The sequence below is a fragment of the Rhynchophorus ferrugineus genome, unplaced genomic scaffold (assembly GCF_030347505.1).
Source record: "Rhynchophorus ferrugineus isolate W39M unplaced genomic scaffold, kcgeb_rfMv2 rfM9, whole genome shotgun sequence".
In the NCBI taxonomy this organism is placed as follows: domain Eukaryota; kingdom Metazoa; phylum Arthropoda; class Insecta; order Coleoptera; family Curculionidae; genus Rhynchophorus; species Rhynchophorus ferrugineus.
The window spans coordinates 42,256,619-42,281,438 of NW_027472588.1; the positions used below are offsets into that span (position 1 = coordinate 42,256,619).

Consider the following 24,820-nt stretch of genomic DNA (forward strand, 5'->3'; position numbering starts at 1 on the left):
TTTTAATATGATAATTGCTATTTTTATATAATATACTAGCCGGCTTGGTGACACAGTAGTAAAGGCGATAGAACGGTCCTCCTACTGTTGCGATAGCCGCGGGTTCGAATCCTGATGGGACAGGGTCGTAAATGTATGTTTGTGATTCTCCTAGGCAAGAGTGTAAAATCCGATAAGGAAAATGATTCCTGTCACGGCCGTAACTAGACTGGGTAAGACCGGATGTGTTCTGGGATGATTTTTAAAGTTATATTCTAAAGTAGGTCCAGTCCAGATAAACCTCTAGTTGGTAAAAGTAGAATTTAAAATATATTTAAAAAAATAATAATATACTATAATAAATATAGACAAAGCGAAAACAAAACCTAAAAACTACAGATGTGAGCAGATGTACAATAACCATTAATATCAAATAATAATTAAACATATAATTAATCATAGAAAAAAAAAACTAATTCATTATCATTCACAATTTTAATCTTTTTACCCTATTACATTAACAATCTTGAAAAATATCGTTCTAAAATGCAGCTATATTAGTATACAATATATTGTTTTTTTACAAGAAAACTACCCAAAAAAGTCATAAAACTATATATAATACATATATATATATATATATATATATATATATATATATATATATATATATATATATATATATATATACTGTATGTGTAAAAATGTAAGCATAAATTGAGTACATTTTTGTCAAGGTCGCGGCTAGGACGACAGAGCCAGAACGTTAAAAATCAGTCGAATGAAACTAGTAAAACCAAAAATAGCGACTGAAACAGTCGATACCAAAAAGTAGTCAATTACTAAACAGTCGACAGTCGATTTCAGTCGATAGTTCCCAACACTACTTGAAATTAAAAAATACATCAATAACCGGTTACCGTTTTGGTTTAGTGAATATTAAGTGAGGGGATTGGCAAAATAATATGAACACAATGCAACTTTAACCTTTTTTTGCATTAACTTTTGTTGTCTTTAAACTCTTTTTATTAGCTTCTTACCAAGGGTGGTTTAATATTCCATTTTGAAATACCTACACAAGTGATGACTTATATTCCTCAAAGAACTGCATATCCCTAAGTTTCCTACGGATACTTTCCATACTCACAGTTATCTCTAAAATTTGCATAAAACTATTTTTATATTAAAAAAAAAACTAATCACCGCTTTTATATATTTCACAAATTTAATGTAGTAGAGACCAAGGCATGGTTACTTTCTTTTCGATGAACTCAAAATGATATTGTTTCTCTTTGTTTGGGAGGTTAGTGACCATACTAATATACAGTACAGCTGTAACGCACTGGTAAGAACGGGCCCCACTACTTCAAACAATCATTAAAGTATTGAAAGCAAGCTATGCATTAAAATAACGATTTATAACCTCTTATCATAAATGTTTTGAAGAATTTTGCAGACATTTGGCAACAGAATTTTGCAGGCTGTTTCGGTTGCATGTTCGAAAGTATCAAACAGCATGGTATCTCTTTTTAATTGGAATGAAATAAAACGGAAAATATCGCCTGGTATTAAAATGAATTTACAAATTATAATAGGCAAAAAATTATGTAAATTTACTGCTATTTTGGATAAACTATAGATTATATTTCAGTGTATTATACGCTTGATTGTCAAAAACAATCGATGGGTGAAATGTCTGATCTCGCAGACTTCTAAAGAAGGCATATCGTCGGTGCGCGGTCAGTGAAACAGTCTATGACGAAAACAATTGAATTGTTTAACATGTTACAAGCGACAGCATCCACGGTAATAACAGAATACACAAGACATGGTAAAACATCATCGACGAAGACGAACAGAGAGCGAAAAAAACCATTCAAATAAGTCAATAACACTAATCAATTAAATATGTGCTGTTTTGATTGGTATTTTTTAACTATTCTGACAGATAAAACCCGTAATTCGATACAATAAAATTTCTGAAGCTTTCTGAAGGCTGTTGAAGCTGCTTTACACTATCAAAATACTCATAGACTGAAACAAATACATAAATAACATAATGTAAACGCACTAGTATGTCACTGCCACATTTTTATCAAAATTAGTTATGATGCCTATTATTTGTTTCTCTATAATTTTTTTTGCGACATATTGAACAATCCTCGTAGCATCAAATATTCAAGAACAGTTTTCATAACCACCTTAGAATCGAGATATTTCCTGATGAAGTCATATGTGATACTAATAAACTGTAATTAACGGCTTTGTGTTCATATTTACGAATTTCGAATTTTAACTGGATAGGAAGAATCGATTCACTTAAACACAACGGGCTTGATGATTATTTACCCAGTCGTTTTATGGGTTCCACATTCTCGCATGATTACAAGCTGGGAATTGTAAACGGAAAGTTAAAAAAAAAGGTAACATATTGTTGGTTTATACTAAAATATGCGCGCTTTACACTTCTTTTAAAAATATCGTTTAACGTACATTCACTAGAATGGCAAATGTTTAAAACTTGCCATTTCGAATTTGTTTACTTCTATAGAATGGATTTATTTTATATTTACAAAAGTTCCTATAATATGGTGAACGCGCTTTTTAATCGGTAATGGTTTTTTGAAAAAATGCAAACAGTATAAATATACCATAGATGGATAGTAATAAAATTTAGTGTGCAATGATAATTTGGTGAATGAAAATTAATATTTGTATCAGAAACCCGATGTGAAAATATTAATGAAACAGAACTGAATACCAATAAATTATAATCTCCATGAGCAAATAGTATTCTGATTATGTTAAACAATGTTAATATAAATTATATGAAATTAATTGTAGATAATATGGTGAATGGTATTAAAATCACTGTAATATTTTATTATAAAACTAAGCAAAAACAAATGAAAATAAGAGAACCATTAATAAAATGATATTAAAAAAAAATTGTTACAGTAAAAGTTCTGTATCTCTGTAACATGTAAATCAATTTTATTATTTTTAGGTTTCGTCTTATTTAATCTAATGATATTTTTTCCAGTGGCTTGGGTTCTTACTAGCGACAACAACAATTAAATACTTTAATTATATATGGGACAATTTGGCGAAGGTATTTTTTTAAATATTAAATTACGCCACAGCACATATTACAAATATTGGTAGATGCACCTCCGTCCTGGCACCTACACCAACGGCCTAAACATTATTTCAAAATATGTAAAATAAAAAAATTATTAATTTCAGATACATCATATAAAATAACATATCTTTGATAGGAAATTATCGGGATGGAAAAAATATTTTATTATAAAATAATAAAATAATATGGGGAAAAAAAACTTGTTACAGTAAAAGTTCTGCATTTCTGTAACATGTAAATCAATTTTATTATTTTTATGTTTCATATTATTTCTTCTTATGATATATTTTTTCCATTGGCTTGGTTTCTTACTAGCGACAGCAACAATTAAAAACTTTAAAAATATATATGACAATTTGGCGAAGGAATTTTTTTACATATCAAATTATGCCACAGCACATATTACAAATATTGGTGGATGCGCCTCGGTCCTGGCACCTACACCAGTGGCCTAAATCATTATTTCAAAAAATAAAAATTAAAAAATGATTAATATCAGATACATCATATAAAATAACATATCTTTGATAGGAAATTATCGGGATGGAAAAAATATTTTATTATAAAATAATAAAATAATATGGAAAAAAAACTTGTTACAGTAAAAGTTCTGCATTTCTGTAACATGTAAATCAATTTTATTATTTTTATGTTTCATATTATTTCTTCTTATGATATATTTTTTCCATTGGCTTGGTTTCTTACTAGCGACAGCAACAATTAAATACTTTAAAAATATATGTGACAATTTGGCGAAGGATCATTTTTACATATTAAATTATGCCACAGCACATATTACAAATATTGGTGGAGGCGCCTCCGTCCTGGCACCTACACCAGTGGTCTAAATCATTATTTCAAAATATGAAAAATAAAAAAATGATTAATATCAGATACATCATATAAAATAACATATCTTTGATACGAAATTATCGGGACTGTAAAAATATTTTATTATAAGACTAAGCAAAAACAAATTAAAATAGCAGATCCATTAATAAAATAATATAAAAAAAACTTGTTACAGTAAAAGTTCTGCATTTCTGTAACATGTAAATCAATTTTATTATTTTTAGGTTTCATATTATTATTTCTTCTTATGATATATTTTTTCCATTGGCTTGGTTTCTTACTAGCAACAGCAACAATTAAATATTTTAAAAATATATATGACAATTTGGCCAAGGATTTTCTTTTACATATTAAATTATGCCACAGCACATATTACAAATATTGGTGGAGGCGCCTCCGTCCTGGCACCTACACCAGTGGTCTAAATCATTATTTCAAAATATGAAAAATAAAAAAAATTATTAATTTCAGATACATCATCTAAAATAACATATCTTTTATACGAAATTATACGGACGGTAAAATAAATTATTATTTTGATTCTGCCCATCATATCTTAAAATAAGAAAATAATGTTGTTAAACTGTTAACAATTGCATTATATTAACTTCACCATAATAGTGATTTATATACATATAAATTTTAAATTTAAAATCAAATAGTATATTATTATTATGCAACCATTTATACTGCAAATTAAGCTCTGTGGGTCTGTGAAATATCCCTAATGTTACATGAAAAACTATTAATGTATTTATAAAATGTCAAAACCATCGAGTTGTTCAAGTTGACACTTTCACCAATGGGTATCGCTGATAAGAATACACGCAGTACCAATTATTTTTAAAAAATTAAAAAATATAAAACAAAAAGGTAATAAAACATAAATCTCTATGTAAAGACATATATTTCAAAATATATTGTTACATCAAATACATTTATATCGAGTTATATTTAATATTAATGTTTCAATTAATAAAAAAGAAACATTTTGTATATATTACGTCCCTGCAGATTAATAAATAGTTGTACATCAAAAACATCAGCATACAGACACTCAAAGCGTGCTTATCACGATCCAACTCAGATGGCAGCACATAATATTCGTACTTTTAAACAGATACTTAGATGCTCGGTGTTTACGCTTTACTTTCAATGGTTTCGTTCAAACTTATTTTGGTGGGCTGTCTTTTGTTCAACAATTGAAAGCTTGTTTGAGTGGATGACATAGATTGAGAGGTTTTTCGCTGTTGGATGTGCAGTTTCTTTTTCAGTTTTTCAACGGTCTTCTTCTTGCAAATAAATATGGCGAAAATAAATATTCCTGGAAAACGTAACTTTTAAATTTTAAGATTGCGAAAAAAGCAATTAAAAAAAAGTTTCTTCATTCAATATTTCAATTTAATTTTCAGAGCTATTAAGAACATTCCCTTAAGAGGTTCTTCCAAAATTTAAATTAATTTCAGTTTTATAGATGTTTAGAGACGCCGTATCTAAATTCGAAACTTTATATACGATATCTTAAGTTCTACCGATCCGATTTATTTAAAATTTAGAGCCTTGTCAATGTAGATGTAGAATGTAGAATGTAGATGTAGAATGTATATGTAGAATGTATATGTAGAATGTAGAATGTAGAATGTATATGTAGAATGTGGAATGTAGACGTAGAATGTAGATGTAGAATGTAGACGTTGGATTTAGAAGAAAAATGTAGCTGTAGAATGTGGATGCAGTAGTAGATGTAGGTGCAGAGCGCGGATGTCGAATGTAGGTATAGACTGTAGATGTAGAATATAGGTGGAGAATGTAGAATATAGAATGTAACATGGAGATGTAGAATGTAGAATGAAGAACGTAGATCTAGAATGTAAATGTGGAATGTAGACGTAGAATGTAGATGTAGAATGTAGACGTTGGATTTAGAAGAAAAATGTAGCTGTAGAATGTGGATGCAGAAGTATAGGTAGAGCGAATGTAGATGTAGATGTAGAATTTAGGTGTAGACTTTAGATGTGGTATGTAGATGTAGAATGTAAACGTAAAATTTAGATGTAGAATGTAGACGTAGAATTTAGATGAAAAATGTAGCTGTAGAATATGGATGCAGTAGTAGATGTAGATACAGAGCGAATGTCCAATATGGTATATACTGCAGATGTGGAATATAGGTGGATAATGTAGAATATAGAATATAACATGTAGGTGTAGGATGTAGAATGCAGAATGTAGGTGGTGTAGAATGTAAATGTGGAATGTAGAATGTAGACGTAGAATTTAGATGAAAAATGTAGCTGTAGAATGTGGATGTGGATGCAATAGTAGATGTTGGTGCAGAGCGCGGATGTCGAATGTAGGTATAGACTGTAGATGTAGAATATAGGTGGAGAATGTAGAATATAGAATATAACATGTAGGTGTAGGATGTAGAATGCAGAATGTAGGTGGTGTAGAATGTAAATGTGGAATGTAGAATGTAGACGTAGAATTTAGAAGAAAAATGTAGCTGTAGAATGTGGATGCAGTAGTAGATGTTGGTGCAGAGCGCGGATGTCGAATGTAGGTATAGACTGCAGATGTAGAATATAGGTGGAGAATGTAGAATATAGAATGTAACATGTAGATGTAGAATGTAGAATGAAGAACGTAGATCTAGAATGTAAATGTGGAATGTAGACGTAGAATGTAGACGTGGGATTTGGACGAAAAATGTAGCTGTAGAGCGAATGTAGATGTAGATGTAGAATTTAGGTGTAGAATGTAGATGTGGAATGTAGATGCAAATGTAGATGTGAAATGTAGATGCAAAATGTGAATGTAGAATGTATATGTAAAACCACGAGAGAAAAACGAAATTAGTTTTCCCCAACTTATACAAGACATTCATTGACCGATAAGAATTCGAATTGTTTGTAGTACTTACCTTGTGAGGACAATATGGAATATAAGATAATCTCGAGTATTTCAGCAATTTTACCATATTTCTCTATGTCGTTGAAAAACCCAGTTGCCACTTCAAATATATAGATAACACCCATCACAGTCGCCAACTTAATGATAAGACCCAATCTGAAATCAAACATTTTAAAAATTAAACATCTCGTAAAATCAACTGGGTATAGTAAAAACTTACTTTTCCTTTGTGGCGGCAAATTTGTGATTATCTTTGGTCTTCACTTCGTTCAGTTTATTGATTTCGTTTTTCACCCTGATGCAGTAAATGATTGTTTTGAAGAAGACCACGGTGTTTATGAACTGGAAAATTAACTGCGGCAATAGATAAAAGAGAAACGATGAGTAGTTTCCTGAAAAAAAGCACAGTTACATATAGAAAATAGTATGATATCAATACGGTCAGTACTACTAAGATACAAAATATATATTAGGCCTCGAAATTAACAGTTCTTATACAACAGGTATTCTCTAACTAAACTTATCCGTTTTATTACACCCCCGGACAAATATTTGTATTTAAATTCAAGAAAATTCAGTTAAATTGATTAAGAATTATAATTTTGTTTATAAATAGATGCTCGAAACACTAATTAAGTTTTGGTCTGAAATTTTTTATCTGGGCTTTAAGAGTAATATTAGAGAAAGATTACTAGATAGTAAATAATTATAATAAGTGTGCTGTCTGACGTTTAAATAAAGAAACAGAAATTATGGTAATTAAAATATCCAGAATAGAATGATTAAGCTGGTTGTAAAATATTATCACAATTCTTAATAGCACTCCGATTTTGATAAAAAGAAATTTTCGTAGAAATTGCAAATGCAAAATGTTCAAATAACTTAATGACATTAAATGATATTGACATTGTTAGAGATAACGGTTAGTACTCAAACTGGTAAGTTAGATTATTAAAATACAATAAATTTGCAAAAAAAATATAAGAAAAGTATTTATTTGCTGTATTAATTTTTTTTATATTTTAAAGTCTCCTTTTACCGATGAGGGTGTATCTGGACTGGACCTACAGTTTAACGTGGACTCCGAACCACGGTCCTCGGTATTAAGCCTACCAACTGACGAGTGACCAACTTAGAAATCATCCCAGAACACATCCGGTCTTACCCAGCCTGGTTACTGGCGTGACTGGGATCATTTTCCCTGTCGGATTTTGCACTCTTGCCTAAGGACAGCCACAAATGTAAATCAATGAGGAATATAAATTGACGACCACGCCCCAGCAGGATTTGAACCCGCGACTATCGCAACAGTAAGAAAACGGTCCTATCGCCTTTACCACTACCAAGCCACTGTATTAATTTAATAATTTATTTAGATTAGGTTTTCTAGCAAAAATTGGCTTTATCTACGTTATCTATCGCCATTTTTAGCACACAAAACTTACTGAAAAATAGCATCCCAAGTACTGGATTATAAACTTTGCCACGTAGTCCAAATTTTAAAACATGAACTTCCCCAATGAACACCCACTACACTTTTTAAATAAATTTGCAGACCTAATAGTAAATACATGAATCTCTACTACTTACTTTTTTCAAACATACAGTAAAATATTCCAACGTATGGATGGATAGGTTCGGGTAGACATTTCGTAAATTCCAATACAAAAATGATGAATACTATCAAAACAGGCACTCCCCAGCCATAAATGGAGTACAACATAAACTTTTTTATGTCCCGTTTCTTTTGACTGTGCCCGATAGTCCCCTGAGGCTGACTAAAAAAGAGTTAAGGCATTAATTATTGCTCTGCATCTCCTAATTTTCGAGATACAGGCCAACGTCAGACAAAACTACGTAAGATTTAGATAAATTGATGTAAAAAGTTTCTACACATTTTTTCGGTTTACCTGTATAAACAGTGCAATAAAACACATTGACAAAATGTATCACATTATGCCTATATATAGATCAAACTTACCTGAACGTGCTCCAAATATTAACTGACATAATATTCAACCAAGTAAAACTGCATAGGGTTAGCCAAGTGATAAAGTAACCTAGAACAAACAATCAATGTTTGAATTTGGTTATTGTTAAATTAAAACACACTTGTATTACGCTTTTTTTATACGGTGTATCTCACAAACAAATATTGAAATTGTAAACAAAGTATATGTCAAGTAAATAGAAGAAAGGTAAATTACGACGAGATTTTAATTTTATAGCCAAGATATTCTAAATAATATTCTTTTAATGAGATGTTGTGGTCCATAAAGCTGAAATTCATAGATAAATTGGGATTGTGGCACCCTTTATAACGGCGGATATATTTTTCTACATCTCTGAATTTGGTGCGTGCGCACTGTCCTGCAAATGTGAAATTCAGAGAAGAAGAAATTAGCCAGCATTTTGCTAAAATATAGGAACAGTGTACAGTGATAATTTGAAATAATTAAATTTGCTAACAAAAGTAGACCTGGATCAAATAAACAAATTATAAAACTATCAACGACACCCTAATGATCCAATAACAATGAAAATATAATGCATTCCTATATAAGAGTATAGGTAAATAAATTATTGATTTGTAAATATAATGATGTATTGACTGAGATGTTTTTCAGCTCTAAAATACAGTCATCCATTCGTTTTAGGCTAGTAAATGTACAATATGTTAATCGAAAGCTCAAGATAGTCAACTCTTTAAGGGGGTTTGTGGATCAAGATAATATCTGGAGATTTTTAAGAAAATTTTACTGCTTTCATATATAGTGGTGGCTTTTCCATTTGGTTTTAGCTATATTGGCTGGGTTTGATCTAAACGATTTTGGTATTTTTATGGTAATGTTTATTTCTATGGTTCTTGGAGTTCTCGTTAATTATTCAAACATGTTAATTTATTTAAATAAGGTGTTTTTATAAAAAAAGAAAGGCATATAGGAATTATTTTTATTATTTAATTTTATTCAATAATTTTTTAAATAAAGTGTGTTATTTCAAAATATTTTCAATGTTTTATTTCTGTCGTTATATATAGTTTCAATATTAAATCAATTATTTATCATATTTGTGTACATTTATTTATAAAAAATAATGATGTTTTTATAAAAATAGTATAGTTGGACCTATATTAATTATATTTTTATTATTTCGTTTTATTCAATACTTTTTTAAATAAAATATATTATTTCCAGAATTTTACCATTTTTATTTACCTCCTGAAACTATTTACCTGCTTAATACGTCCGACATTAAATTTAATAATAACGATAAAAAAATTTAAGTAAATAAAACCGTATGTACGGATGAGCCAAGCTCAGGTTATTCTGTTTTAAAATTAAATGGAGCCAATATGTGCATGCGCCAAATCCGAAGATATTGTGGAGCAATCTATCCTTTATAACGGAAGGTAAACTCTAAGCTGCCAAAGAAGTGCTGCAAAGCTCATGAAACCTCTTAGTGATTGAAAAAATTTGTTATGATTTATATTGTTTCCTTCAAAAGGCTTGATTTGCATATGTAGAACCCCAAAAGAAGCCTTATTTGGAGTATCTCTTCCTACAATCAAGCATGGGAGACGTTTCGTTTTAATTTGAGCTAGTCCCCTAATTCAGAACACTGACTGTATTAGTGAGAATGAATATCTCAATATTTGCAATGATATAGTTCTTATTCTGAACAGCTTTTTTTTGTTCTGGCCTAAAACCAGGCGGTGAAATGCATGACGCTTACCTGGTCACGGAGCCTTGCCCTGGAGTGACAAGTTGAACCGGGTTATGTGACCTCTACCCTGGCCTTACCAATATATGGCACCCGCTGATCGGGCAGCCGTTATTCGGCACGAGGACCCGGCGATTCTATTGATTCGCGAACTTGAGTTAACACACGACTGGATACCGTCGTATGGGGCAAAAGCATTATGACCACAGCGACAGATGAGGTTGTTTCAGCCTGGAAAAGGGGGGAGAGGTTAGCGGTGACGCGGTGCTAAGCTCCCAGCATGTCGACCAGCTCGCAAACAAGCGCGTTTTCAGAAAAACTTGAGCTGAGTTGTTGTTTGTGGAATGATTGAGATATGTACGGCTTGATTTCTGAAGTGTTAGTTTCCCTACGAATTTTGATTATTTCTGACAAACCATGGAGCGTCTAAGATTCTCCTGAGGAGCTTATTTTGTCAAATCTGAAGTGGGAGTTAGATTCGTAGAGGAGTACCGACCGAATTAACATATTGTTGCATTTGATGGAGGTGGGAAGACTGCTAGAAGGGCAGATCAGAGAAGATAGCAGGTTTGCTATCACCGAACCTTTCTGGATTGCTTTCTGGATTTGGGAATGCCAACCGAACCGTCAGTCGAAGTGGAGACCTAGGTACGTGACGTTATCCAACAATGTAATTATTGCGTTGTCGATCTTAAGTTGCGAGACGCGCAGTGCGTAATTCTGATTACCATGATGTTGCTAAACGTTACCGTATTCCAACATGATAATGTTTCCATAGACACAGCTAAAATGGTTCAGTCTATTGAGAAGAATCCTATAAATATTTCAGAAACTATTCAGACACTTTACGAAACTATTGAAGAAGGAATTGTAACTGGTTTGAAAGAAAATTGTGACTGTATTAATAAATAAATATTGTATATATGTCAGGTGTTCATATTATACTGTCCATCCCCTATATCTATACCATGGAAAGAACCTCTGGAGAACTTAATACTTTGAGTTTACTATAGAGGCATTTTCTGACTAGATTAACATAATTTTTAGGGAACGTTCCCAATGGACACCCTGTATTTAACTTCAAACTAAAAAATAATAAAAATCCGAATGGCTAGAGCCGGGTTAATTATACAACAAATACCGAACTGATAATTTAAATTTTCGGTTCCAAAATATACCGAGCTCATCCAAATTGTTATAATATGTATGTTATTATGCAAAGGATGTTTACATGAATGATGAAAATTTAACAAAATAAATGTAAGATTTCAGTTTATGTAAGTTTGGTTCATCTTCGTTTCGAAATATATATATTTGTCAACAGTATGAGTTCACTATAAATTGCAAGTTTACTTTATTTCATTATAAATATACTACTTAGAATATATATATACATTTGTTAATATCGTTCAGACATGTACTCATATCATTCTCGGAGAACTTTGCGCATAAAATTCAATGATATCATAATTTATTTTCTTTTTTTTAATCTTTATGCTCTTGTTCATTCATAATTGAGAAGTCCCCGGCCTGAAACATACATGGCGCTACTGGAACTAAATCTAAAATAACCCTCGAAAGATGCGTGTATAAATTTGACAGCTGTCTGATCATTAGTTTGTGAATTATCGCATTTTGAGTGAAGCAACTCGTGTTATTGTGAAAAAATTGAAAAAAATAGGAATTTCGCGTGTTGATAAAATATTGCTTTTTGAAGAAACAAAATACAGTTGAAGCAAAAACTTGACTTGATGCCGAGTTTCGGGACACTGTCCCAGGAGAATCAACCATCAAGGATTGGTATGCTAAGTTTAAATGTGGAGAAATAAACACCGAAGACGGTGAACGCAGTGGACGCCCAAAAAGAAGTTGTTGCAGACGAGAATATTTAAAAAATCCACAAAATGATTTTGAATAACGGTAATTTGAAATTTAGTGAAATAGCCAACACTTTAAAGATATCAACTAAAAGTGTACATCACATCATTCACGAATATTTGGATATGAGAAAGCTCTGTGCAAAATGCGTGCAGCACGAGCTTACTTTTGACCAAAAACAATGACGAGTTGATGATTCGGAGCAGTGTTTGAAGATGATCAAGCGTAATAAACCCGAGTTTTTGCATCGATATATGATAATGCATGAAACATGGCTCCATCATTTCACTCCGAAGTCCAATCGACAGTCACCCGAGTGGACTTTATTTTTGAAATCGGCACAACTTCTAGGGAAATTAGTTGAAACTGTTGAAGAACTTCATCGTTTGTCTGACCATTACATTTATTTACTACACATACCTCTTATTTTGCATTCCAACAATGTCTGATTCAAGTTCACATGGGCCACCAACAAGGTAATCATCAGAAATAATATCGACACGCAATAACTGATCAGTATTTTGCCGAAAATATTTTTCGTTTCCCCCGTGTAGACGTAGATAATCATCGTCAGTAGCAGAAATACCGCCGACAATATCTTGAAACCCATGGTGTAAGTGTACTTCTCTTTGACCTCCGCTTCATAACAGTCAAACAGGAAGTAGCCCTGCATGTTTCCCTTTTGCACGTGCTCGATGCAGTAACTCTTAAAGTTGAGCACGTCCTGCTCGACGAATTCCTTGGTGTAGTTGTAGAAGTAACGGAACGAACCGTTCTTTGTTATTTGGTACTGGAAGTTGTTGTATCTGATTACCGATATCCTGGGGCATTTGGTTCCATAGATTATTTCGAAGTCATCTGAAACAATCAATAATTGAATGAGTAACGTTCAATATAACGAGAAAATATGAAACAAATCATTAATAGATCAGAAAAATGCCTAAATATTGTATTAAGGGCAAGATTGATCAATTGTTTGGCAAAAATAAGACTACGAAATGAACATGTGAATCATTTTTATTTCCATTTACAGTGTTCCGTAGTTTTTAAGCATATTCGCAAACGAAAAAGTAGCTATTTGGTCCATAGAATTCACCAGATAAGAAGCCAAAAAGCTTTAATTATACCAAGAGTTGACCACTGTGGCCACTAGGACAGTTTCTGACATGAAACAAGACTATCGTTCAACAATATTTAGAAATCTCAACATTCCAACGCTAAAATATTAGTAATGCTCATAAAATCAATCTCAAATGTTGAATATTTTTAAAATTAGACCGGATCTTGTCAGTTAGACCGGATCAGTTCGACTACTCCTTATTACAGTCCTTGCAAAATTATCTTAATAAGGCTCCAAAAGAGGCTTCAGAAAATAATTTCACTGAATATTTCGTCCAAAAATATCAGAAGTTCAAAAGGGCACATGTATGCTTAGTTAATGTTTGAAATGTATTTGAGGAAATTCACTTTTCCAACAGGGAAGAAGACTTTTTCTTAAAACAATCATATAAAAGACATCCAAGTTTGATAAATATTTATATAGCTTCATTTAGTACAAGTTTTATTGTCACATATCATATTTTGAAATAAAAAAAAATCAAACAATTTACCATCTTTGCACTAGAAAAATAATTTATGACTCTTTATAAAACTCAGTTAATGAATTAGCACAACAGATAAATAACACTAATATTGAAAATACTCATTTATTATTTATCAGTAAATTTAAATGGTAATTGGCAAATTATCATTAAATAAACATAAAAACAGCTGGATAAACAATTTCCTAAATACAATATCCAATTCCCAATTATTTACAGATGTTTCTATATAAATTAAAAAACAATTGAACACGCCTTATATTGGGTGTGATATTAAACAATTAGCAATTCCCAAAGGTGAGAGAATATCGGCCAATTATTAAAAACTTTATTAATTAAAACAGGCATATATTGACTGTAATCCCCTGGATAAAATAATTATTATAGAGAGATGTGTTTGCGAAAATTTGCAATATTATTTAGGGAGTCTAGAGAACATATTAATGATATAACTTAAAATACATTTTTAATAGCGTTGGGAACTATCGACTGAAAACAGTCGAAACAGTCAATAGTTGCAAAACAGTCGATAGTAATACTAGTCCATAGTAATTACTATATTCATTGAAATGCACGGTTCGACAGTTTTTTTTTTTAATTCACGATCTCGGACGAAGATGTACGAATCCTTTCCTGTAAAAATTGTGAAAGAAGAAAGGACGGAGATAATTGCTTGAAGCAGTTAATTTTATATGTGCTTATATTTTCCAACAGTAGTATAAGCGAGATGGAGATATACATATTCCTTCACGTACTAACGTTAAAAAGAAAAGAAAACAAATAATTACTGAATACTATTAGCATGCAATTAATAATTTAATTTTAGACGAAGTTGAACTACTTTTAAATTTGAATGTTCTGTGGACCTGTAAAAAGGAATGGAATTTTTCTAAAGAATGGAATAATAACCCACAAATATCTTATCGTATTTTAATATGTAAATTGCTATTTTTAAATAATATACTATAATAAACATAGACAATACAATAGAACAAATCTAAACACTAAAGATGTACATTAACCATAAATACTAAATAAAAATTAAACATATATCTAAACGTAAAAAAAAACTAATCCATGACATAACTAGAGCTTTTTTAACTAAAATAAAGACTTTATTTATTGCTGAAGGGAAATATTTTTTAACAAAAATCGAGAGCGTTCGAAAATCCAAATATTACCTACTATCGCTATAAAAACAGTCAAAAGTATTTTACTATTTATCATTCACAATTTTAATCTTTTTACCCTGTTACATTAACAATCTTGAAAAATATCGTTCCAAAATGCTGCTATATTAATATAAAATATATTGTTATTTACAAGAAAACTACCAAAAAAATTAAAAAACTATTTATCACTACATAGTATAAAACAAAGTCGCCTTTTCTGTCCCTATATCCCTATGTGCGCTTAAATCTTTAAAACTACGCAACGGATTTTGATGCGGTTTTTTTCAATAGATAGAGTGATTCAAGAGGAAGGTTTATATGTATAATACATGCATAATATACTAAGGCAACATTGCTAATTTTAGAGGTTTCTAACGTGATGTCGTAAATTAACCTATTTTTTTAGGCTTATTTAGCAATTAGCAAAAACGCTGCCTAACCCTACGAGTTAGATCAAATTAATGTACTACAGTATTGTACACCATAAAAAGGTCTACAAAAAAGTCCGCGATGGTATATGTTTATCTTTTAGGGATAACCCACATTAACCATTTTTATTGTTTACTTTTTACGTGAGAAAATGGCTTATTTACGAAGCTATTTTAAGCAATACGGTATTAATCCTTATGGAATTAAGTACCTTAAATACAGTGTGCAATTAATATAGATCAATATGGTTCCTTACAGCATGTAAATTAAACAAATATTTTCGGAGATATTACAAATTTAAAATTTGCGTTTAAAAATGTGTAATGTAATAAAAATTGTATGAATTTAGATATTCCAAAGATAGCAGGAAATCTTCATAGTAAGTATAAGGGAAGAGGAATTGTTTTACTCCAAATTTAATGCGTGCAGGCCAAGGGCAGTAATGAATGAACCAAAAATACTGGATCGATTTTAATCATGTTTTCATTGAGTGACATAGGCATATATATTTTATGCCCGTGCAAAGTCGGAGCGGGCCGCTATGTTTTTATATACAACGTTCATATTTTTTCTGTAGTGTATTTGATTTAGTATTAGCATTGCACCCGTGCGAAGCCGGGGCGGGTCGCTAGTATTACATATAAATCTATGTAAGCATAAATTGTACATTTTTGTCAAGGTCGCGGCTAAGATGACAGAGCCAGAACGTTAAAAATCAGTCGAGTGGAACTAGTAGTAACAAAAATAGTAACTAAAAGTACATTGATACATGATATTGGAGTCAAATAGTGACTTGATAAGCGTTATAGAGATTGCACCAATTCTAACAACCAAGTGGATAGTTGACTAAAATCGCTGTTACCTTAAAAATACGCAAAAATGTTGCCCCTTTACAATTTAACAAAAAATTTTAAGCATGTATAAGTTTATTTCACACAGTATTATTCACGGACCCCCTCGATATAGGAAAGCTTTCACTAGCAGATATTACATCAGCTGATTGAAGAAATAAAAGGAAAGGGGCATACATATGATAGAAAATGTAGTGCTTCACCAAGTGCTCTGATTGGTATAAGAAAGAACACTATTATTTATTTACACTCTTATTAATATTTTTTTAAATTATAGTTATCTCTACAATAATAAGACATATCTGAAAATCTAATAATACAGTGCTAACTTTACGTAGTCTATTAGCGATCGTATTTGCTTTTATTCACGGTGTAAATTAATGTCTATATCTTATCTGGCTGTGAATAATAGAACAGCCAACAATAGTTGGAAATTGGTAAACATTCCGCTATTTTTGAAACTGCCTGTTTCCATTCAAAACGGTCGTATCAATAGATTTTTAGAGCTTAGCAAATATAGATTTAAGAGAAAGCACCCATTTGGAATAACAACCAACAAGTTGTCTGTTACGGTTATAATAAATTAGTAACTAACCTGAAGAAACACCAAAGGGACATCGTTCGCTTTTTAACTGACCGCTAGGTGCATCCTTACCTGTCTTAAACAAGTGTCCAGTTCTTAGTATCTACCTGATTTAATTCGATAGTGTCAGGTGAAGAGGACATCTTTGGCACTTTTATATTTACTGTTAAAAACCCGACAATATGAGAATGACCATTACAAATTTGTATTAGATGTTTTCGTCGGAATATTCGTAACAGTGATATTGGTCGAGAAGATGTATTTTTCTCGTCTCTGCACACTGTGCAGGTAGCTCCCTCTCGTTCCACTTGCTGACAAGCACCGGGGACTTTCAACAGTTCGGAACTCTGACTCTCAGAATAGCTTTCGTACTCGTCAGGACTGTAAGGTTTGTATTCGAAATCCTTCTGTCTTTCGATCTCAGCAGCTTCTTGCTCCTTTTCGAAATCTTCATAATACTTTTTGCTTCTGGAGGCTACTTCGAAATACGGGTCTTGACTGTAGGATCCTTTAGCGGGGCTACGTTTGAACCTAAAGCTTCCTGGAGCCTTCGCGGGGACTGAGAACCTCATGGAACTGGCGGCGTATTCGTTGATGGGGTCCTCACTGGCTGAGTACTGTACTGTAGTAGCTAAAGACACTGAATATATATTGAATATATGTCTCTCAAATATAACCATCAGTATATATTTTATCTAATAGTCGATTACAAGACGTGTAATCTAAATAATTTTACAATTACTTGTATAACTGTTTCTTGACTTTAACCCTTATTTACTGACATTCATCTATTATCTTCTAACCTAGCATAATTGTATGAATTATGTTATTGTCAGCCAGTAAATGAAAATACAAATATAAACCTGAAATTAGATTATCCTTTTAATAGCAGCGGAATGATAAACTTGAATAAATAAATAAATAAACTTATTCAATAAGTTTATTTAGTTAAATCACATAATTTAGATAACAGTTTATTTCAATATTTGTAACAACAATATAACGTTCATGAAAGAATATTATTCTTTTACTGATTCATAGGCTGAACTGGATTGATTCTAATCTATTTATATAACCTAACACCTGACTATTTTATATTTCAAATATATATAAAATTTAATTCCAAATATAAGCATGTATTTTGTCCACGTCTGAAGACGAAAAATGAATCATTAACTGTACGCTAATTTTAATAAATAATTTAATTAAAAATAAATGTACACCTATGTTAATAATAATAAAACAAATTTGTGACTTTTATGCTGATAGTAAAATGTTTATAGATTATCTAAAAACAATCAAATTTTCAATGACCTATATGTCCGATTTCAATATCATTAAAAGTTTTTTAAGTCTCATTATTTATTGTTATTATTTATAAAAATTAATTATTGCTAGATTAAGCCTACATTCTCATTAAAATATTAACCAATACCTTCGACTATTGGAATTATGATTACTTACATAACTCGTATAAATAATTTAATGGTTATGACGAAAATATAAAATTAATTAATATTACATCAATATGAAGAAGAGTTGAAAACATTTATCACAGAGCTTAGCACACAAATATAATATTAATGACGTTAAGCATAACTGTTTTTAAAAGTTATTTTAGTTTCAACAAAATTTATTTTATTTTAAATTAGAGTTCATGAATCCGTTTATATTTAAAATAATTTAACATGTGTAAAAATAGTCGGTATTTATTTAAGGAATATCCAAGTTTAAGTCTAAATAACCTTTGGTATAATCAACATATATTTAAACAAAATTAGGAGCGATTATATATTTCAGTGAATTTCTATTTCAGAATTTAGGTTATAGTTAAAATAAATTTGAGACATAAGTGGAAATATGTTTAGAGTTATTATATTATGTAAGAATTTGTATAATGCTTTGCCAAATTACAGCAAATTCGAAATAAATCGGATTAGTAGAACGAGATATGTCTCGAAAAAAGTAGTTTTTAAACTATATCTTCGAAAATAATTTAAATTTATGAGCATATTCTTAAAAGGTTAATTTTTTAATCATAGTATTCTAAAAAATCTTAAAATATCTTCAAAAAATGTAATCTTTAACATATCATTGATGAAGCAGTCGAATAAAACGATCGAAGTATAATATCTCAACAAACTGTTGGCGATATAGGTAGTATGTTAATCTCTAAGTTATCCGGCTTGGTCGGCGCAGTGGTAAAGGCGACAGAACGGTCCTCCTACTGTTGCGATAGTCGCGATTTCGAATCCTGCTGGGGCATCATGGTTGTAAATTTATGTTTGTGATTCCCCATTGGTCTCAGTCACGTCGATAACTAGGCTGGGTAAGACCGGATGTCTTATGGGATGATTTCTAAATTGGTTACTCGCCAATCGGTAGGCTTAATGCTGAGGATCGTAGTTCGGAGACCACGTTAAAACAGTAGTGGGTCCAGTATAGATAAATTTTCGTTGGTAAAAAGGAGACTTTAAAATTTAGAAAAAATATCTGTAGGTTAAATACCGCGATATAATTAATATAATCCTTTTAGTTCCTTTTAAAGTAATTCACAGAAATAATTGAATGTCGAAAATGTGTCATTCAGTGTATCATATATAAAATAAAGAGATCCTTAAAAAGAATTCTGACAAATTCAGTTAAAAAGAATATCCTGCAATGTTGCAGAACACCTATGGTTGATCGTGAATAACTATAACAAAGGCACATGAATAGTTCCAAGAATTCAAAACCGAGAAATGGTAATTTATTTATCTCGTTCTAGTTGACCTTCAAAAGTTGACCTACAATAAATATATCGACACAAGAAGAAGATGCACAATTGTCTAGATTAATTTGAATAAAAAGTAGACTAAAGAGATAATTGATAGTACAGAGTACTAGTATGGAAATTATTCAATTTTTTATTTTAGTTTTTAACCTCAGCTTCAACTGACTTCAAAAAAGGACTGCGAAAAGTCACTTACACAGAAAAGTGGCAAAAAATCAACGATAGTATTTGTGATTTCCTTGAATAAATTCGTTTTGAAGAACATGAAAAGAAAGAAGTAACTTATTCCACAAACTTACATTTATATATAAACATTATTATTTAAATTTCAAGTGATTTAACACCCAATGAGTGACCCCCACCCATTGAGACCCAATACAAAACATTCAAACAATATTTCAAGGAGGCACTTTACTTTTTACTTTCTTTCACTTTTCCGAAAGACATTCTTGGATCGATCCAAAATAACACTCAGTAATCCAACGTATCACTACATAGTATAAAACAAAGTCGCCTTTTCTGTCCCTATATCCCTATGTGCGCTTAAATCTTTAAAACTACGCAACGGATTTTGATGCGGTTTTTTTCAATAGATAGAGTGATTCAAGAGGAAGGTTTATATGTGTAATACATGCATAATATACTAAGGCAACATTGCTAATTTTAGAGGTTTCTAACGTGATGTCGTAAATTAACCTATTTTTTTAGGCTTATTTAGCAATTAGCAAAAACGCTGCCTAACCCTACGAGTTAGATCAAATTAATGTACTACAGTATTGTACACCATAAAAAGGTCTACAAAAAAGTCCGCGATGGTATATGTTCATCTTTTAGGGATAACCCACATTAACCATTCTTATTGTTTACTTTTTACGTGAGAAAATGGCTTATTTACGAAGCTATTTTAAGCAATACGGCATTAATCCTTATCGAATTAAGTACCTTAAATACAGTGTGCAATTAATATAGATCAATATGGTTCCTTACAGCATGTAAATTAAACAAATATTTTCGGAGATATTACAAATTTAAAATTTGCGTTTAAAAATGTGTAATGTAATAAAAATTGTATGAATTTAGATATTCCAAAGATAGCAGGAAATCTTCATAGTAAGTATAGGGGAAGAGGAATTGTTTTACTCCAAATTAAATGCGTGCAGGCCAAGAGCAGTAATGAATGAACCAAAAATACGGGATCAATTTTAATCATGTTTTCATTGAGTGACATAGGCATATATATTTTATGCCCGTGCAAAGTCGGAGCGGGCCGCTATGTTTTTATATACAACGTTCATATTTTTTCTGTAGTGTATTTAATTTAGTATCAGCATTACACCCGTGCGAAGCCGGGGCGGGTCGCTAGTTATATATATTTGTTTTTGTCCAGAAAAATGTTATGAAAATTCTGAACATATTTAAAGATAATTCAGGTCTTGTTTTTCTTCTTGAATTTTGAGATACAACAAATATGTTTTGTGGAAAACTCCTATTCTGCAATGTATTTAGCATCCGGTATAGATATTTTTATTTTACTACCGTTATATGTAAAAAAAACAGAACAAAAAACAAAAAAAGATTAAAGAGCTTTCTGGATTTAGATAGAAATTTACTGTATCACTATGACATATATGAGTCTAAAAACGGAAAATAAAAAATAGCTTTGAAAGGATGTATATAAATATACTAGCGGTGTATCAGAGCTATAGAGTTCCGGTTGCGTCCATTTGCACAATATATTTACATCAGAGAAAGTCTGAGGACTTTATTAAAAAGACTAAAGACTATTATTCCAAAACTTTGATTCTAAATCAATTTAATGTCGGACAAAACTAGACGTAATGAGAACATAACATATGAGAGAATGTCAACGCCAAAAAAGTAATAATAATGCACACAAATACCGTTTGTGATATTTTGATGTTAAAATACATATGAGGCGGTACAAATATATTTTATTTAGTGTTGGGAACTATCGACTGTTTAGTAATCGACTACTCTTTACTATCGACTATTTCAGCCGCTATTTTTGGTTCGACTGATTTTACTACTTTTTACCAGTGACTGTTTAAGTTGACTGTTTTCAGTCGCTATTTTCGGTCCGACTGATTTGGTTACTATTTACTATCGACTGTTTTAGTCGTGGATTTTTAGTTACTATTTTTGGTTCTACTAGTTTTAACGTTCTGGCTTTGTCGTCCTAGCCGTGACCTTGGCAAAAATGTACCCTATTTATGCTTACATAGATTTATATGCAATATATATAGTTTTATGATTTTTTGGTGGTTTGCTTGTAAATAACAATATATTGTTAATTAATGCAGCAGCATTTTAACACGATATTTCACAAGGTTGTTAATGTAATAGGGTAAAAAGGTTAAAATTGTGAATGATAAATAATAAAATACGTTTAACTGTTTTTATGGCATCAATAGGTAATATTTCCATTACTCTCTCGATTTCTGTTCAAAAATATTTCCGTTCAATAATAAATAAAGCATTTATTTAATTTAAAAAAGCTTTAGCAGTTATTTTACGATCATCTATATTTATGTCATGGATTAGTTTTTTTTTCTATGACTAGTTATATGTTTAATTTTTATTTAGTATTTATGGTTATTGTACAACTTTAATTTTTAGGTTTCGTTTAACTTCTATTGCATTGTCAATATTTTTATTATTACATTCCACAGAAGAATTTCTTTCTTTTTTACAGATCCACAGAACATTCAAATTTAAAAGTACTTCTACTTCGTTTAAAATGAAATTATGTTATGTTACTAGTATTTAGTAATTATTTGTCCCTTTTCTTTATTAAAGTTATTACGTGAAGAAATATGTATATCTCCGTCTTGCTTATACTACCGTTGTAAAATATAAGGACATATAAAATTAACTACTCCAAGCAATTATCTCCGTCCTTTCCTCTTTCACAATTTACACAGGAAAGGGTTCGTACATCTTCGTCTGACATCACGAAATGAATAAAACAGCCGAACCGTGCTTTCGACTGGTTTGCGACTATCGACTGTTTGGAATGTTTTCAGTCGATAGTTCCCAACGCTAACTACATTATATATAGTGTAGTCTATTTCTAGTCTAGAAAATTAAAAAAAAACACATATTTCAATATTTTCAAGGTTTAACCACTTAATGAATAGATGTAGCAGTTTCAGTGGGCTGTTTTTTATTACATACAATTGATTAATAAAAATGATCAACAACTGGTCTTATCAAAACTTACACAGTCTACAGTATCTTCCTTTCGTTTTGTATAAGGTCGAGTAAAAGTCCCTCTACCATTTTGATTGCGCGCCATCTTGGTTATGTGAAGTTTAGCTCAGTATCGCTTAACCATTGTGTTGTGTAGCTGTCCAAATTTTATTACGGATAAATATACGCCACAAGAATTAACACAAATAGTGACAATATTTATTGAAAATAATCGTTCCATTATAGCCACTCGGCGGAAATTGCGTCAATGGTAGCGGGACTTTTGCCCCACGTTGTATAATGATTCTTAAAGAACCCCTAGAAATTCTATATTTTATTTCTCATTGTTATTCATACCATTCGTTGCATTCTTAACAATAAAATCTTCAATAATTTTACATAATAAACATTGTTTGTATTTAGATGTATACAAATAAAATGTACATTCTTCTAAATTATTTAAATTTGTTTATAGAACTGTCGGCAAAGATTGTATTATCTATTTTATTAGATGTATAGCTTTGTTTTAGTTTAATTTAAATTCTTACACGTGTAAGACGAATAATATTAAGAATGGTAATCCTGAGGATAATATATTTGGTATTTGCGAATTGTATATGTAGAATGTTTATACTTTAAATACCAAAGAACGATTAGAAGACATTATTCGATATATTCGAAGAAATAAAACATTTTTGAAAAAGATAAAACGGATTTATAATAATAAAAATGATTTAAACTTGCAAAAAAGCAGAATAGAAATAAACTATATTGAAATAATAATAGATAGTCGGTTGAAACGATTTTGATAACATTTTTTGTATGTATAGTGTCGAAGCCAAGAATGATTTAAGTTCACAACTGGACCCAGTAGGTGGCGCTACGCTAGGTTTCCATTTGTTTTATCTTTAAAGATTTTTAGTACATATCACAACAAAATCAATACTTTGGACTTATTATAATATTTCATCAAACAAAAAACCAACGCTTGGACAGGGCAACGTCTGTTGGGTCCGCTAGTTTTCTTATATATTCTCAAAATTTTAATTATTTTCATCGATATTAAATTTTATCGAATAATATTTAAATTGTCTGATTTTTTTTGGTGTTTTATTATAAAAAAAACTGAGTAAATATTATTTTTAACATCAACATTTTAGAATCGTTTACCTTTTACTATACATTTCCGATTTCAAAAGCATAGAAATTGAGATCCAACACCTATTCATCAAAACGTTTCCTCTATCGACGTTTTTAGTTCAAACATTGTTATCGTAACATGTATTGAAAAAATAAACCAAACAAATATGACCAGCGTTACAATTAGATAATATCAGATGTAAAAATTGTTTATAATAGCAGGCTATTACACATTTTTGTATATGTTAAAGCACTATAATTTGAGAAACAACTTGGTGGGCGAATACGAATCATCTGTAAGCGTATACATAATGAAATGAGTCGTCGTTAATATTTGTCCATGCTGTCCTGCAAAATTCCTGTGAATTATTCAATTGTTCGTATCACCAAGACATGATTTTCACCTCATTTAAAATGGGAATATTAAAGAATTTTAATTGTATTCATTATGCATGTTTAAATTTATCTTCTGCATTATTCAAAAGGTGCCGATTATCTCTAACTCTAAAGATACTATTTATATTTTACATATTCCACGATTCAATTTTGATGGAAATTCTATTTTTCTATGTTG

General features: G+C 30.8%; 1 protein-coding gene across 1 annotated transcript in view; it reads right to left on the bottom strand.

Moving 5' to 3' along the window:
* Window positions 1–4,863: 4,863 nt before the first annotated feature.
* LOC143203185 (putative G-protein coupled receptor Mth-like 6) overlaps window positions 4,864–24,820 on the bottom strand; it is a 28,621-nt gene continuing 8,664 nt past the window's right edge. Inside the window, exons 3-8 of the mRNA XM_076415319.1 lie at window positions 12,908–13,345; window positions 8,868–8,946; window positions 8,477–8,664; window positions 7,107–7,278; window positions 6,897–7,042; window positions 4,864–5,297 (exon numbers count right to left, since the gene is read on the bottom strand). Of these exons, the coding sequence (XP_076271434.1) occupies window positions 5,113–5,297; window positions 6,897–7,042; window positions 7,107–7,278; window positions 8,477–8,664; window positions 8,868–8,946; window positions 12,908–13,345 (1,208 nt within the window). The 3' untranslated portion in view covers window positions 4,864–5,112. The remainder of the gene's footprint in view (window positions 5,298–6,896; window positions 7,043–7,106; window positions 7,279–8,476; window positions 8,665–8,867; window positions 8,947–12,907; window positions 13,346–24,820) is intronic.